The following is a 17312-nucleotide window of genomic DNA, read 5'->3' on the forward strand; positions in this document are numbered from 1 at the left end:
GCATAAGTCAGGAGGTGAATGCAAATGACAAGCAGTCTGTTCATGCAAGAAGCCACAGATAATTGAAGGGAAGGAGTGGAGGAGGAGCAGCGGAGATTTGGCCAGGAGCATGCCAGGAGGAGAGGGTAATTGGAGCGCTCCGATCCCACGCAGCTGCAGTGAGAGGAGGCGATGTCGGACACGCAGGCAGCGCTGTCAGCTCAGGCAGAACTACTGCTGATCATCAAAGCTGCTAAACACAGTCTTTCCCTTCCTGATATTCATACTGTGAGGAGGAAAGAGAGGGTGGAGAATCGACGGCTAGCACAGCGCAAGTCCTCAGTTTCCCATGGCTGGGCATGAAATATTAACACACAGAGAGCACAACTGACCCAAATGCAGGACATGAAGAGAGCAGCCATTCAGCAAATGGCCATACACACTGCTACAAATCCACTGACTCTCATTCCACAGTCGGACTGCTGTTGCATTGTGAATTTAATTTAGTTTTGTTTATTGTTATGAGTACCGAGGTACCGTGAAAAATTGCCAGTGTAATTAGTTTAGTTTAGTTTATTGTCCAGTGTACCGAGGTGCAGTGAGAAGCTTTTTATTTACGTGCTAACCAGTCAGCGGAAAGACCAAATACAATTACAATCGAACCGTGCACAGTGCACAGTTACATGACGAGGGGAATAATGATTAGTGCAAGATTAAAGTCTGACTAAAGAGAGACTGAGGGTCTCCAATGAGGTGGATAGTAGCTCAGAACCACTCTCTAGTTGTTGATAGAGATGGTTCAGTTGCCCAGGGGAGAATTGTCTCTGCTAATCCCTAAAAATCACCAACTCAGAGAAAATAACCTCAGTTGCAATCTGGATGCATAATACAAGCGGGAAAATTGGGAATGTGAAGAAAGCAGTGGGATTGAATTGAAAGATGGTCCAGGCCCTTCGGCTCACTGTGTCCGGCACTGACCATTATTCACCCATTCACACTAGTTCTATAAAATGATAGATTCAATGTGTTGGAATAACTCAGCGGGTCAGGCAGCATCTCTGGAGGGAAATGATGGGTGACGTTTTGGGTCGGGACCCTTCTTCAGACTGCAACACCCAGCATCTGCAGTTCTTTGTTTCCACACAATAGACAATAGACAATAGGTGCAGGAGTAGGCCATTCGGCCCTTCGAGCCAGCACCGCCAGTCAATGTGATCATGGCTGATCATCCCCAATCAGTACCCCGTTCCCGCCTTCTCCCCATGTCCCCTGACTCCGCTATCTTTAGGAGCCCTATCTAGCTCTCTCTTGAAAGCATCCAGAGAACCTGCCTCCGAAGAATTCCACAGACTCACAACTCCCTGTGTGAAAAGCACACTAGTTCTGTGTTATCCCACTATCTCATCCACTCCCTACACACTTGGGGCAATTTGGATTGGATTGGATTCAATGTTATTGTCATTGCACTTTTCAGTCTACAGTCATAACATAGAGCAATAACAAAACAAACACTCAACACAGTTTAAAGTCCCAGAGTCATTGTCTCTTCCCTCCTTGCTCTCCCTCTGTGAATTTGCAGGCCTAATGAACCTGTAAACCCGCACATATTTGTGACATAGGAGCGAACTGGAGCACCCAGAGGAAACCTAAGGGAGAACATGCAAACTCCACTTTGACAGCACCAGAGGTCAGGATCTAAACCAAACCTCTAGCGCTGTGAGGCAGCAGCTCTACCAGTTGCACCACTGTGCCGTCAATGTAATGGCATTATTTACCAAAAAACCAATTGCAACTGCCAAGCATAAATGTCCCAAGCTGTACGCAATACAATGCAAAGGCCATCAAGGTGATGTCTGAAAAAACAGAATCATCAACTAAGGACCATTTTTTTTTCTAACCAGCTGTGTGTTCTGAAAATCTATTCCAGATCTGGAACATGTTTGGACAACTGAATGGATTTCATTGATGGGGAGCCAGCGTGAAGCCTCCCTCATGAATCATCAACTAATCCGTGTAGAATGGAAAAAAGTATTTTCACACTTCACCAATGACACACCTTTTCCTGAGATTACTCTGAGGACAGGACATTATTGCCATAGAGGGAGTGCAGAGAAGGTTCACCAGACTGATTCCTGGGATGTCAGGACTGTCTTATGAAGAAAGACTGGATAGACTTGGTTTATACTCTCTAGAATTTGGGAGATTGAGAGGGGATCTTATAGAAACTTACAAAATTCTTAAGGGGTTGGACAGGCTAGATGCAGGAAGATTGCTCCTGATGTTAGGGAAGTCCAGGACAAGGGGTCACAGCTTAAGGATAAGGGGGAAATCCTTTAAAACCGAGATGAGAATAACTTTTTTCACGCAGAGAGTGGTGAATCTCTGGAACTCTCTGCCACAGAGGGTAGTCGAGGCCAGTTCATTGGCTATATTTAAGAGGGAGTTAGATGTGGCCCTTGTGGCTAAGGGGATCAGAGGGTATGGAGAGAAGGCAGGTACAGGATACTGAGTTGGATGATCAGCCATGATCATATTGAATGGCGGTGCAGGCTCGAAGGGCCGAATGGCCTACTCCTGCACCTAATTTCTATGTTTTCTATGTTTCTATGTCAGGAATACAAAAACAGGGATGTAATGCTGAGGCTCGACCAGGCGTTGGTCAGGCCGCATTCGGAGTATTATCAGCAGATTTGGACCCCGTATCTGAGGAAGGATGTGCCGGCTCTGGAGAGGGTCCAGAGGAGGTTTACAAGAATGATCCCAGGAATGAGTGGGTTAACATATGATGAGCGTTTGACGGCACTGGGCCTGTACTCGCTGGAGTTTAGAAGGTTGGGGGGGGGGGGACCTCATTGAAACTTTCAGAATAATGAAAGGCATAGATAGAGTGGATGTGGAGAGGATGTTTCCACTGGTGGGAGAGTCCAGGACCAGAGGACACAGCCTCAGAATTAAAGGACTCTCTTTTAGCAATTCAGCCCATCGAGTCTACTCCGCCATCCAGTCATGGCTGGTCTAATTTTCCCGTTGAACCCTATTCGCCTGGGCTCTTCCAGTTATTTTTGTCCCCCTTCCTAATCAAGAACTTTTCAAACTCTGCCTTAAAAATACTCAAAAGTCCACAGCTGTCTGTGGCAATGTATTCCAGATTCACCACCCTCTGGCTAAAGAAACTCCTCTGCATCCCCCATTCGAAGGACATGTCCTTTTATTCTGAGGCTGTGCCCTCTGGTCCTAGACTCTCCCATTACTGGAAACATTCATTGATTGAACGATGCACTGTGGACCATCGATGGGTCTCGATTCCCCTACCCCTGGTCAAAGACACTGTGCATCCACCCTATCTATTCCTCTTATCATTTTACACACGTCTATAACATCAGACAGCCTCCTGCTCTCCAAGGAATAGAAACATAGAAACATAGAAATTAGGTGCAGGAGGAGGCCATTCGGCCCTTCGAGCCTGCACCGCCATTCAATATGATCATGGCTGATCATCCAACTCAGTATCCCGTACCTGCCTTCTCTCCATACCCTCTGATCCCCTTAGCCACAAGGACCACATCTAACTCCCTCTTAAATATAGCCAATGAACTGGCCTCGACTACCCTCTGCGGCAGAGAGTTCCAGAGATTCACCACTCTCTGTGTGAAAAAAGTTCTTCTCATCTCGGTTTTAAAGGATTTCCCCCTTATCCTAAAGCTGTGACCCCTTGTCCTGGACTTCCCCAATATCGGAAGCAATCTACCTGCATCTAGCCTGTCCAACCCCTTAAGAATTTTGTAAGTTTCTATAAGATCCCCTCTCAATCTCCTAAATTCTAGAGAGTATAAACCAAGTCTATCCAGTCTTTCTTCATAAGACAGTCCTGACATCCCAGGAATCAGTCTGGTGAACCTTCTCTGCACTCCCTCTATGGCAATAATGTCCTTCCTCAGATTTGGAGACCAAAACTGTACACAATACTCCAGGTGTGGTCTCACCAAGACCCTGTACAACTGCAGTAGAACCTCCCTGCTCCTATACTCAAATCCTTTTGCTATGAAAGCTAACATACCATTCGCTTTCTTCACTGCCTGCTGCACCTGCATGCCTACTTTCAATGACTGGTGTACCATGACACCCAGGTCTCGTTGCATCTCCCCTTTTCCTAGTCGGCCACCATTTAGATAATATAGCCCTGCCCAACCTCTCTCCATAGCTCAGGCCCTCGAACATCCTCGTAAATCTTCTCTGCACTCTTTCCAGCTTAATGAACACAATGGATAGGATGAGGAAGAATTTGGAGGAAAATGGGCCAACTGCAAGCAAATGTGACCAACCCAGGATGCCAACTGGGTCGGCATGGATGAGGTGGGCTGAAGGGCCTGTTTCCCTGTGTCTGTACATCTCTATGCCCTGAGTGCAGTATAATACTAAGACAGGTCACAGCATTTGGGGAGATAATTCCATAAAAAAGGTGACAAAAAAAATGCTGGAGTAACTCAGCGGGACAGGCAGCATCTCTGGAGAAAATGAACAGGTGACGTTTCAGGTCGGGACCCTTCTTCTTTAGTCTGAAGAAGTGTCCTGACCTAATACCTTGCCGGCAGGTATTCCACCGGACCGGCTGAGTTACTCCGGCACTTTGCATCTTGTTTTTTTGTAAAGCAGCATCTGCAGTTCCTTGTGTTTAAGAGGGAACTGCAGATGCTGGAGAATCGAAGGTTACACAAAAAAGCTGGAGAAACTCAGCGGGTGCAGCAGCATCTATGGAGCGAAGGAAATAGGCAACGTTTTGGGCTGAAACCCTGAAGGAAATAGGCAACGTTTCGGGCTGAAACCCTGAAGGAAATAGGCAATGTTTAAGGCCCGAAATCCTGAAGGAAATAGGCAACGTTTCGGGCCGAAACCCTTCCGGGTTTCGGCCCGAAACGTTGCCTATTTCCTTCGCTCCATAGATGCTGCTGCACCCGCTGAGTTTCTCCAGCTTTTTTGTGTAATCTGCAGTTCCTTGTTTTGACTTTATAAAAAGATGCCTCTTTCTTAAAATAAAAGAGGTCTCTTTGTGCCCAAATTTTGTTCTGTTCTTGTGCCCAGCGTGACATTTTCCTGGCACTATTATTTTGTGCCGCCCGTGTTTTTGTAGTGCAGGTGCGTTGTGTGCGATGCCGGGGGAATACCTGCTTGTTTTTCAGATCCAGGGACAACTCGTAGTCGGAGGCCGGCTGGTGTGAGCAGGCTGCTGTCCCTTTGCCACGCTGCATTCTCATGGGTGAGGCGGTGTGGTGCAAGCTGGCTTTCTGCAGCATTGCGCTGGAGAGGGGGACCATGCGGCAAGCCTTGGCCTCGGGCGACGGGCATTTCACCGAGTCGCCGGCACTGTCCGGCCCGGCAGCCTCCGTCGCCACGACCATCATCTCACATTCACCTGCGCTCTTCACTGGGCCGTCTGCCTCGGAGTTCACCGAGTCGCCTCCGGGAGAGATGGCTTCGTTACTGCAATAAAAAATAAATAAATAAAGGTGAGGCGCACGCTGTTAAGGGCCTGTCCCACTTACACGAGTTTTGAAGATCCTAGACAGGTTGAAAAAAATGTCAAAGTTGTGTTGGCTCGCCGAAGTAAAAGACCTCCTACGATTATGTCTACGACCTCCCCTTCACCCCTAAGACCAACTACGACTAGCTACGAGTGGAAAATGATCACAAGATAAAATGATGTCATGTTTGCATTTTTTTTCTCGGGCCAGTTATCGACCTCCGACTACCATCACGACCTACCGACCTACCAGTAGTAAGCATCACATTTTTCCATGCCCACCTTTTTTTTACTCGTGGACATTTTTTATCAGGCTAGAAAAAAACGCCGCGACCTACTTGAGGCCAGGCGTTAGCGGAGATCACTCACGAGCACGAGGAAGAGTTACGAAGACCTCCTACCACCTCGTGACGACCATGCTGCGAGTATGTGTCGAGGGCAGAGATCGCCAATTAGGTTGTGAAAGTGGGACAGGGGGCTTTAGTAACAGTGCAGGAATGAACAGCATGTGCTGGTTTACACCGAAGATAGACACAAAATTCGACATCTTACGACAGGGGAAGACAAGCTCCGCCAAGCCCACAGTCACCGAAAGGTTTTGAACATTTCAAAATCCAGCGAGGACCAGAGAAACGTTACGACTCTTTAGGAGACGACTCACGACCATACAGGCTTCACCCCGCACCATGTGGCCTAGTCGCCTGTCGTCTCCGAAAAAATTGCCTAAGTGGGACAGAGGCTTTATTAATTCAGAGGGTTAAAGGGAGACCAGTCTTAGGAGTTTAAAGGAGATGTCAGGATAATTCACCTCTGTTTGTTCGTGTTATTTCTTCCCCTTGGCCCTTTATTGTAAAATGGAAGCAATTTCCCGTCCAAAACTGAGGGATCAACTAAACATTAGTTACAGTGGATTCAAGGAACTGCAGATGCTGGTTTAAACCGAAGATAGATACAAAATGCTGGAGTAACTCAGCGGGACAGGCAGCATCTCTGGAGAGAAGGAATGGGTGATGTTTCGGGACGAGACCCTTCTTCAGACTGGAGACTTGCCCCTCTCACCTTAAACATGTGTCCTCATGTTTATGATTCCACTACCCTGGATGAAAGACTCTGTGCCTTCACCCTATCAATGCCCCCACAACGTAGACACAAATGCTGGAGAAACTCAGCGGGTGAGGCAGAATCTATGGAGCAAGGAATAGGGTCCAAACGCCACCTTCGCTCCATAGATGCTGCTTCACCCACTGAGGTTCTCTACAATTTTTGTCTACCTTCCATTTTTCCAGCATCTGCAGTTCTTTCTTATACACAGCAAACATGATTTTATATTCGGAAGGGAAAAGTCCCGACCCGAAATGTCACCTATCTCCAGAAAAGCTGCCTGACCCGCTGAGTTACTCCAGCACCTTATATCCTTCTTTGGTAAACCAGCAACTGTGAAGAGTCTCCACCCGAAACATCACCCATTCCTTCTCTCCACAGATGCTACCTGACCTGCTGAGTTACTCCAGCACTTTGTGAAACATCACCTATCCATGTTCCCCACAGATGCTGCCTGACCCGTTGAGTTACTCCAGCACTCTGTGAGACGTCACCTATCCATGTTCTCCACAGATGCTGCCTGACCCGCTGAGTTACTCCAGCACTCTGTGAGACGTCACCTATCCATGTTCTCCACAGATGCTGCCTGACCCGCTGAGTTACTCCAACACTCTGTGAAACGTCACCTATCCATGTTCTCCACAGATGCTGCCTGACCCGCTGAGTTACTCCAGCACTCTGTGAAACGTCACCTAACCATGTTCTCCTGAGATGCTGCCTGACCCACTGAGTTACTCCACCACTCTGTGAATCGACCCCTATCCCTGTTCTCCACCGATGCTGCCTGACCCGCTGAGTTATGGTGCAGCAGCATCTATGGAGCTAAGGAAATGGGCAACGTTTCGGGCCGAACCTTTTGGAAATAGGCAACGTTTCGGGCCGAAACCCGGAAGGGTTTCGGCCCGAAACGTTGCCTATTTCCTTAGCTCCATAGATGCTGCTGCACCCGCTGAGTTACTCCAGCACTCTGTGAAACGTCACCTATCCATGTTCTCCACAGACGCTGCCTGACCCGCTGAGTTACTCCAGCACTCTGTGAAACGTCACCTATCCATGTTCTCCTGAGATGCTGCCTGACCCGCTGAGTTACTCCAGCACTCTGTGAAACGTCACCTATCCACGTTCTCCACAGATGCTGCCTGACCCGCTGAGTTACTCCAGCAAACTCAGTGTCTATCTTAGACAATTCACACGGTGGCAGGCTACAGCTTCCTCACCAATTCCCTCATTGATTCACGAGGATCAATGTATAATTGTGGCAGGCAGTTGCAACACGTGGAGTGGCACATGAAGAAGCGTTAGATATAAGCTCAAGCAGCACGTTTGAATATATTAACGTGGAAGCCGTTTTTAATCTCCTTTTCTCTGGCAAGGAAACAGATAGGATCATATTGCAGACATTTTTACATCCTTCCCAATTTTACCTGTAACCGCTGGCGATGAAAACTAAAATTGGAAATGTGAAGAACACGAAAGCAGCCTCTCTCCATCTGCTTCCGACCATAAAATGATTACAATTACTGCCACTTTCTCCCAGTCTGGGCAAAAGGTCGGAGGCAGAGTTTGATTGCCATTATAATTAAATAATACCAATGATAATCTGAGCTAAGTCTGGGCTCATTTCCACTGGTCTCTGCAGAGTCAAGAGTGCCGACAAGGCCGACAAACCCGTACGTCTTGAAGATGGGGGGAGGGATCCGGAGCACCCGGAGGAAACCCACGTGGTCACAAAGAGAACGTGCAAACTCCACACAGACAGCACCCGAGGTCAGGATCGAATCAAGTCAAGTCAAGTCAAGTCAAGTTTATTTGTCACATACACATACGAGATGTGCAGTGAAATGAAAGTGGCAATGCTCGCGGACTTTTGCACAAAAGACAAACAACAAAACAACCAAACAAATTATAAACACAATCATAACACACATATTCTTTTACATAATAAATAATGGAAGGAAAAACGTTCTGTAGAGTTAGTCCCTGGTGAGATAGGTGTTTACAGTCCGAATTGCCTCTGGGAAGAAACTCCTTCTCAACCTCTCCGTTCTCACCGCGTGGCAACGGAGGCGTTTGCCTGACCGTAGCAGCTGGAACAGTCCGTTGCAGGGGTGGAAGGGGTCTCTCATGATTTTGTTTGCTCTGGAGTTGCACCTCCTGATGTATAGTTCCTGCAGGGGGGCGAGTGAAGTGAGTGAATCAGGGTCCCTGGCGCTGTTAGGCAGCGGCTCCACCAGCTGCCCTACCCTGATGCTCAAATACTATCAATGTGGAGTCTGCACGTTCTCCTTGTGAAGGTCACAGTTTGATATTGTCGATATTCCCGATGTTGGGGGAGTCCAGAACCAGGGGTCACAGTTTCAGAATAAGGGGTGGGCCACTTAGGACTGAGATGAGGAAAAGGTTTTTAACCCAGAGTTGTAAATCTCAAGATTCAAGATTCAAGAGAGTTCAGTGTCATGTGTCCCAGATAGGACAATGAAATTCTTGCTTTACTTCAGCACAACAGAACATAGACGGCATGAATACAGAACAGGGCAGTGTGTCCATATACCATTGTATAAATATATACATATATATATATATATAAATTTGTGGAAATCTCTGTCACAGAAGGCAGATGGAGCCAATTCACTGGATGTTTTCAAGAGAGAGTTAGATAGAGATCTAAGGGCTAACGGAATCAAGGGATATGGGGAGAAAGCAGGAACGGGGTACTGATTATGGATGATCAGCCATGACCATATTGAATGGCGGTGCTGGCTCAAAGGGCCGAATGGCCTACTCCTGCACCTATTATCTATGTTTCATGTACAATGTCTGAAAGTTTGAAAGGCATGTTTCTGTCCATGCCGTCACCAGAGATCGCCTCTCACTAGACAGAGGATGATATCTATTTCATCAATAGCTGCTGATATATAATGAAGCTGTTGCCACATTCACAAGCACGTGCGTCTGTAGTCTACTCCACCACTCAGCTGCCTTGGTGACTGAGTTTTAGTCATTGTATGCAGCAGATTGGACAGTCCCCACGTCATTCTGTCTTGTACCACAGAGCGCTGTCATGGTTTAAACATAACCCGATAGTAGACTGTCAACGTGGAGTGTAGCATTGGCCCCACAGCTCTGCTCCTGACATAACTAAATGCACAATCTCTTGCCCAGAGTAGGGCAGCCGAGGGCCAGAGGACATAGGTTTAAGGTGGATCGTAGGGCTCTGGGGCAGTGTTGTTCTTAGCCCCCCCCCACCTCGGTCATGGAAGGATGAGAGGATATCTCATTGAAACATAGAAGATTATTAAGGGTTTGGACACGCTAGAGGCAGGAAACATGTTCCCGATGTTGGGCGAGTCCAGAACCAGGGGCCACACACAGTTTAAGAATAAGGGGTAAGCCATTTAAAACGGAGATGAGGAAACACTTTTTCTCACAGAGAGCGGTGAGTCTGTGGAATTCTCTGCCTCAGAGGGCGGTGGAGGCCGGTTATCTGGATGCTTTCAAGAGAGAGCTAGATAGGGCTCTTAAAGATAGCGGAGTCAGGGGATATGGGGAGAAGGCAGGAACGGGGTACTGATTGGGGGTGATCAGCCATGATCACATTGAATGGCGGTGTTGGCTGGAAGGGCCGAATGGCCTACTCCTGCACCTGTTGTCTATTGTCTATTAGCTGACCGTGGGTGTCCCCAGGGTTGGAGGAGGCCTGTGCGTGTCTTTGTTTAACGTGGGGAGACTGGTGCACAGACAGCCACCACACACACACATGGTCCTTGACAGATCTGGGTCAGGATCCAGTGGCATGGAGTCCAAGACGACCGGAGACCCTTTTCTGCCGCAGCCTCCATCCATCCGCCTTCCCAGCCGTTGTGACGCTCCACCGCTCAGACTCCGTGTCCGCGGGCACCTCCCGCTACCAACCTCTGAACCCCAGGCGTCTCCGAGGTTACAGGTGGTGAGCCCCCAAATCCGCTTGCCAGTACGGTACCTCTTCTCCGTCCATGTCTAAGGCTACTGCCAACTGCAATTTGCCAGCTACAGCGCCACATTCATTGCAACAGGAAAACAAGATGTCTGTGGGCATTAACTTGGAACCTTGAGTTGAATTACTCCGCCTGATTTTCCTTCAAGGTGTATAGATCAAATCTTCCCACGGAAGTTGGATTTGGTTAGCATATAAGGCCTGTCAACTACAGGCAATGTAGGCATCAGTCAATAGCCCTCTGTTTCCTGAAGCCGTTCACAGTTCCTCACTGGAACGTGCCTTCCGGCCCACAATGTCCATGCCAATAAACCTCTGCATTCTGTATAACCTCTGCCACAAACTGGGCAGGTCACGGTGGCACAGCGGTAGAGTTGATGCCTAGACTACGGGTGCTGTCTGTACGGAGTTTGTACGTTCTCCTCGTGACCTGCGTGGGTTTCCTCAGAGATCTTCGGTTTCCTCCCACACTCCAAAGAAGCACAAGTTTGTAGGTTAATTGGCTGGGTAGAAATGTAAAAATTGTCCCTAGTGTGTGTAGGATAGTGTTAAATTTTAGTTTTAGAGATACAGCGTGGAAACAGGCCCTTCAGCCCATCGGGACCGTGCCGACCAGCGATCCCCGCACATTAGACAATAGACAAATGTTGGGCTGAAGGGCCTGTTTCCACACTGTATCACTCCATGACTAGTGTAGCTGGGACATGTTGGCCGGTGTGGGCAAGTTGGGCTGAAGGGCCTGTTTCCACACTGTATCACTCCATGACTAGTGTAGCTGGGGCATGTTGGCCAGTATGGGCAAGTTGGGCTGAAGGGCCTGTTTCCACACTGTATCACTCTATGACTAGTGTAGCTGGGACATGTGGGCCAGTATGGGCAAGTTGGGCTGAAGGGCCTGTTTCCACACTGTATAACTCTGTGACACTAACTCTTCTCCTGGAACCACAAGGAGAGTGTCCAGAGACGAGAGCGTTCAAATTCACTCAGATTCTGTGGAATAATCGAACTGCAATTTGTAAACCATGCCTAAAGCAAGGTAGCAGAGAACTCTTATTTGTTCTTAAATTAGGTCGGCATTTTCCCCTGCAGTAAAAGGCATCTTTACAGAGTGACAGCATTGTTATTCATATTGATGAGGGATCTTGTGGATATCCATGGCAAGGATCTTTGTAATGAATGGTATGGGAACCTAACGCAACCCAATATTGAAAGGAAGAATAGCAAATTAATTTTGCAACACTCCAACGCTCTTGAATTCCATCCACGTGGGTGAAGCAGCGCAGCTGTTATCAGTTCCTCGCGTAAACCCAGTTATTCTCGAACAGATGGTGAGGAAGATTCTCGCAGGAAGCCCTTTCAATCTTTAATCAAAGTGCTCAGCGTGGTGAACAGTGCCAGGCGAAAACAATACTTCATGATGGAGCCAGAATGTCTCTGTCAGCGGAGGTTCACCGGTGTTCAGATTCAGATTCAGATTCAGATTCAGATTCAGATTCAGATTCAGATTCAGATTCAGATTCAGATTCAGATTCAATTTTAATTGTCATTGTCAGTGTACAGTACAGAGACAACGAAATGCATTTAGCATGTTCTTCAGAGTCCCCATGTTAAGGCAGTGTGCAAACTTAGTTTTTAATCTGGAGGGGAGGAACTGCAGACACTGGTTTATACCGTCTGCAGTTCCTGGATAGACACAACAGCTGCAGTAACTAGACGGGTCGGGCAGCACCTCTGGAGAAAAGGAATGGTGAAGACAATAGACAACAGACAATAGGTGCAGGAGTAGGCCATTCGGCCCTTCGAGCCAGCACCGCCATTCAATGTGATCATGGCTGATCATCCCCAATCAGTACCCCGTTCCTGCCTTCTCCCCATATCCCCTGACTCCGCTATCTTTAAGAGCCCTATCTAGCTCTCTCTTGAAAGTATCCAGAGAACCTGCCTCCACCGCCCTCTGAGGCAGAGAATTCCACAGACTCACAACTCTCTGTGAGGAAAAGTGTTTCCTCATCTCCGTTCTAAATGCCTTACCCCTTATTCTTAAACTGGTTCTGGACTCCCCCAACATCGGGAACACGTTTCAATAAAATCCCCTCTCATCCTTCTAAGTTCCAGAGTATATAAGCCCAGCCGCTCCATTCTTTCAACGTATGACAGTCCCGCCATCCCGGGAATTAACTTGGTGAACCTACGCTGCACTCCCTCAATAGCAAGAACCGAAACGTCGCCTATTCCTTTGCTCCAGTGATGCTCCAGTGATGCAGTCTGACCCGTTGCGTCTGCCTTTTGTTTTTGATCTGTTCCTTTATAACGTTGCCGAGACCTCCCAGCTCTCGGGATGTTCATTGTTTTCTCTGGGTTCATTTGGCAAACTTCAGGAAGCTCCAATTAAATTTGCAATAAATATGCTTTTAATAAACCATTAGCCCTCTCTCAGATTGATCTATCCTCTGCTCCTTGGCACTAATCACTCTCGCAAATGGAGTTCTGCTCCTCTAATATCTTGCGCCTGATCTCTGTCCACTTGAGCACACTAAATCAACCCGAAAAGCTGCTCCGACTTGGCTGCCTTCAGTCCGACCGTGACTGATCTGCCCAGAAGTTCAGCGTCCTTTCAATTTATCAGTAAAAGTATCCATCAATCCAAAATGGAACGGTGCTGTCTCACCTGAATCGACAGCCTTTCACGGAACGGACTCCAGATTCCCATCAACCTTCATGTGAAAGATGCTTCACCATTTCATTGAATTGCATACAAGGCCACTCGGCCCATCTGGTCAATGTCAGCTGCCAGGGGTATCATTGCAATAATTTTACTCCCCTCTCCTATTCCCTGACACCCCCGCAACTCATTCTCTCTCCCACAATCTCATCAACAAGTTTCGGGCCGAAATCCTTCTGGAAATAGGCAACGTTTCGGGCCGAAACCCTTACGGGTTTCGGCCCAAAACGTTGCCTATTTCCTTAGCGCCATAGATGCTGCCTGACCCGCTGAGTTACTCCAGCACTTTGTGAAACGTCACCTATCCATGTTCTCCACAGATGCTGCCTGACCCGCTGAGTTACTCCAGCACTTTGTGAAACGTCACCTATCCATGTTCTCCACAGATGCTGCCTGACCCGCAGAGTTACTCCAGCACTCTGTGTCTCTTTTTGTAAACCAGCGTCTGCAGTTCCTTGTGTCCACTCTAGTACCAGTCTAGGTTGAGTTTGAAGCCGGCTTCTACAGAAACTCCGATCTGGGGAGAGAAATAGGAGGATCCAGGAAAAGGCTTCCTCCTAATCTGAGGAAGGACATTCTTGCCATAGAGGGAGTACAGAGAAGGTTCACCAGACTGGGATTCCTGGGATGGCAGGACTTTCATATGAAGAAAGACTGGATAGACTCGGCTTGTACACGCTAGAATTTAGAAGATTGAGGGGGGATCTTATAGAAACTTACAAAATTCTTAAGGGGTTGGACAGGCTAGATGCAGGAAGACTGTTCCCGATGTTGGGGAAGTCCAGGAACAAGGGGTCACAGTTTAAGGATAAAGGGGAAATCTTTTTGGACTGAGATGAGAAAAACATTTTTCACACAGAGAGTGGTGAATCTCTGGAATTCTCTGCCACAGAGGGTAGTTGAGGCCAGTTCATTGGCTATATTTAAGAGGGAGCTAGATGTGGCCCTTGTGGCTAAAGGGATCAGGGGGTATGGAGAGAAGGCAGGTACGGGATACTGAGTTGGATGATCAGCTATGATCACAATGAATGGCGGTGCAGGCTCGGAAGGGCCGAATGGCCTACTCCTGCACCTATTTTCTATGTTTCTATGTTTCCATCTATCTCCCCCATTCTTTTACACGCTGAATTTAAAACAAAGGCATGAAAACCTGTCTATCTGACCTCTAAAGCCTCTGTGCGCAGAACACAGTCATAGATGGTGTCTCCCTTGAGTAAACAGTTAGCTTAATCACCACAGCCAGATTCCCAGGATACAACAGATTAGTTTCAGAGTAAGCCATGGAGAACATAATGCCGTAACAGAAGCAATTAAAATGTAATTTCCATCCCCAGGTCTCGGTGGATCTCTGCCTGACTGTAAGCAGCAAACGGAGGGAACATGGTTGAACGGAGGGACCCAGCTTTTATAATGTTAACTCAAACTTTGCTGCCTCCACTTTGGAAACCAGTAGAAACATAGAAACATAGAAAATAGGTGCCATTCGGCCCTTCGAGCCTGCACCGCCATTCAATATGATCATGGCTGATCATCCAACTCAGTATCCCATCCCTGCCTTCTCTCCATACCCCCTGATCACTTTAGCCACAAGGGCCACATCTAACTCCCTCTTAAATATAGCCAATGAACTGTGTGGCCTCAACTACCTTCTGTGGCAGAGAATTCCACAGATTCACCACTCTCTGTGTGAAAAATGTTTTTCCCATCTCGGTCCTAAAAGACTTCCCTCTTATCCTTAAGCTGTGACCCCTTGTTCTGGACTTCCCCAACATCGGGAACAATCTTCCTGCCTCTAGCCTGTCCAACCCCTTAAGAATTTTGTAAGTTTCTATAAGATCCCCCCTCAATCCTCTAAATTCTAGCGAGTACAAGCCGAGTCTATCCAGTCTTTCTTCATATGAAAGTCCTGTAGGACTCAGCTTGTTCCATCCTGATAGCAAAGTCTGTTTCATTGCACACTCATCAACAGTAATGGCCGATGAGATTGAGTAAAGGACCTGAATGAGTCTGAAGAATGAGATTGAGTTCGAAGAAGGGTCTTGACCTGAAACGTCACCCATTCCTTCTCTCCAGAGACGCTGCCTGTCCCGCTGAGTTACTCCAGCATTTTGTGTCTATCGTTTACCTCCAGTTCCTTCCTACACATTGACGAAAGGACCAGCAGGTTACTGCAACGTAGAAACATAGAGAATAGGTGCACGTGTAGGCCATTCGGCCCTTCGAGCCAGCACCACCATTCAATATGATCTAAGAGCTAAATCTAACTCTCTCTTGAAAACATCCAGTGAATTGGCCTCCACTGCCTTCTGTGCCACAGAATTCCACAGATTCTCCACTCTCTGGGTGAAGAGGTTTTTCCTCATCTCAGTCCTAAATGGCCTTCCCCTTATTCCTAAACTGTGACCCCAGGTTCTGGACTCCCCCAACATCGGGAACATTTTTCCTGCATCTACCCTGTCCAATCCTCTAAGAATTTTATATGTCTCTACAAGATATTCCCTCTCATCCTTCTAAATTCCAGCGACTATAAGCCAAGTCGCCCCATTCTTTCATCATACGTCAGTCTTGCCATCCCGGGAATTAACCTGGTGAATCTACGCTGCACTCCCTCAATAGCAAGAATGAATCACGCAACTTTGAATCATGCAATGTAATATCCGTTCTGCAATCAGCACAGTGGTGTGTGACATTCCTCAAGGTATAAAATGCTAATATTATAATCAGAGGCTAACAGTTAAGATCAAAGCTAGGATGGAGACTTATTTTATGCCTACTGCTCTGGCGTAATAGCCCCTGTCCCACGGTACGAGTTAATTCCAAGAGCTCTCCTGAGTTTTTAAAAAATCAAACTCGTGGTAAGCATGGAGAATGAACGTAGCGGGTACGTCGGAGCTCGGGGACGTACTCGGGAAGGTACTCGGGAAGACTCGCTAACGGCAGGTAAGCACGGGAAGACTGGTGAAGATTTTTCAACATGATGAAAAATGTCCACGAGAGCCCCGAGTACCGACGAGTGGCCGTTACCGTAAATCTCCGAGTTCGAATCAGGGCAAACTCGGGAGAGCTCATGGAATGAACTCGTACCGTGAGACAGGGCTTTGAGGCTGTATCTTTAGTTGGACTTTACTGGGTTTACCTTGCACTAAACGTTATTCCCTTTATCATGCAGTTTCTGTACACTGTGGACTGCTCAATTGTAATCATGTATAATCTTTCCGCTGACTGGTTAGCACGTGACAAAAAATTTTTCACTGTACCTCAGTACGCATGACAATAAGTTACATTAAACTAAACTAATGATGTAGGGGGACAAATAATGCTGGAGAAACTCAGCGGGTGAGGCAGCATCTATGGAGCGAAGGAATAGGTGACGTTTCGGGTCGAGTCTCGACCCGAAACGTCACCTATTCCTTCGCTCCATAGATGCTGCCTCACCCGCTGAGTTTCTCCAGCATTTTTGCCGACCTTCGATTTTTCCCACATCTGCGGTTCTTTCTTAAACTAATGGTGTAAGTGTTTTCCGCCACTGGTTAATGAAGAATGGTTGTAATCTTCTCAGTGAGTCCAAGCGTATTAGGTGAGTAGAACTGTAATACCCTTGTGTCTACTGGGAGGATTCATTAGATGCGAGATCCAAAGGCTATTGTACATATCGTACATATTAAATCCATCCATCCAAGAATGCTCTATAATGAGCCTTCAGCCAAGCAACCCTGTGCTTGACAACTCAGTCCCAAACAAAGTCCAACCAAAAACACCAGACTGATTCCTGGGATGTCATGACTTTCATATGATGAAAGACTGGAAAGACTCGGCTTGTACTCGCTAGAATTTAGGAGATTGAGGGGGGACCTTATAGAAACTTACAAAATTCTTAAGGGGTTGGACAGGCTAGATGCAGGAAGATTGTTCCCGATGTTGGGGACGTCCAGAACAAGGGGTCACAGTTTAAGGATAAGGGGGAAATCCTTTAGGACCGTGATGAGAACACAGAGAGTGGTGAATCTGTGGAATTCTCT

At 47.4% G+C, this 17312-nt stretch overlaps 1 protein-coding gene across 1 annotated transcript in view; it reads right to left on the bottom strand.

Annotated features, from left to right (window-relative positions):
* Positions 1 to 232: 232 nt before the first annotated feature.
* Positions 233 to 17312, bottom strand: part of LOC129706533 (IQ motif and SEC7 domain-containing protein 3-like) — a 163086-nt gene continuing 146006 nt past the window's right edge. Inside the window, exons 3-4 of the mRNA XM_055650897.1 lie at positions 5142 to 5457; positions 233 to 265 (exon numbers count right to left, since the gene is read on the bottom strand). Coding sequence (XP_055506872.1) covers positions 233 to 265; positions 5142 to 5457 — 349 coding nt within the window. The remainder of the gene's footprint in view (positions 266 to 5141; positions 5458 to 17312) is intronic.

Source organism: Leucoraja erinacea, chromosome 19, assembly GCF_028641065.1.
Source record: "Leucoraja erinacea ecotype New England chromosome 19, Leri_hhj_1, whole genome shotgun sequence".
Taxonomy (NCBI): Eukaryota; Metazoa; Chordata; class Chondrichthyes; order Rajiformes; family Rajidae; genus Leucoraja; species Leucoraja erinaceus.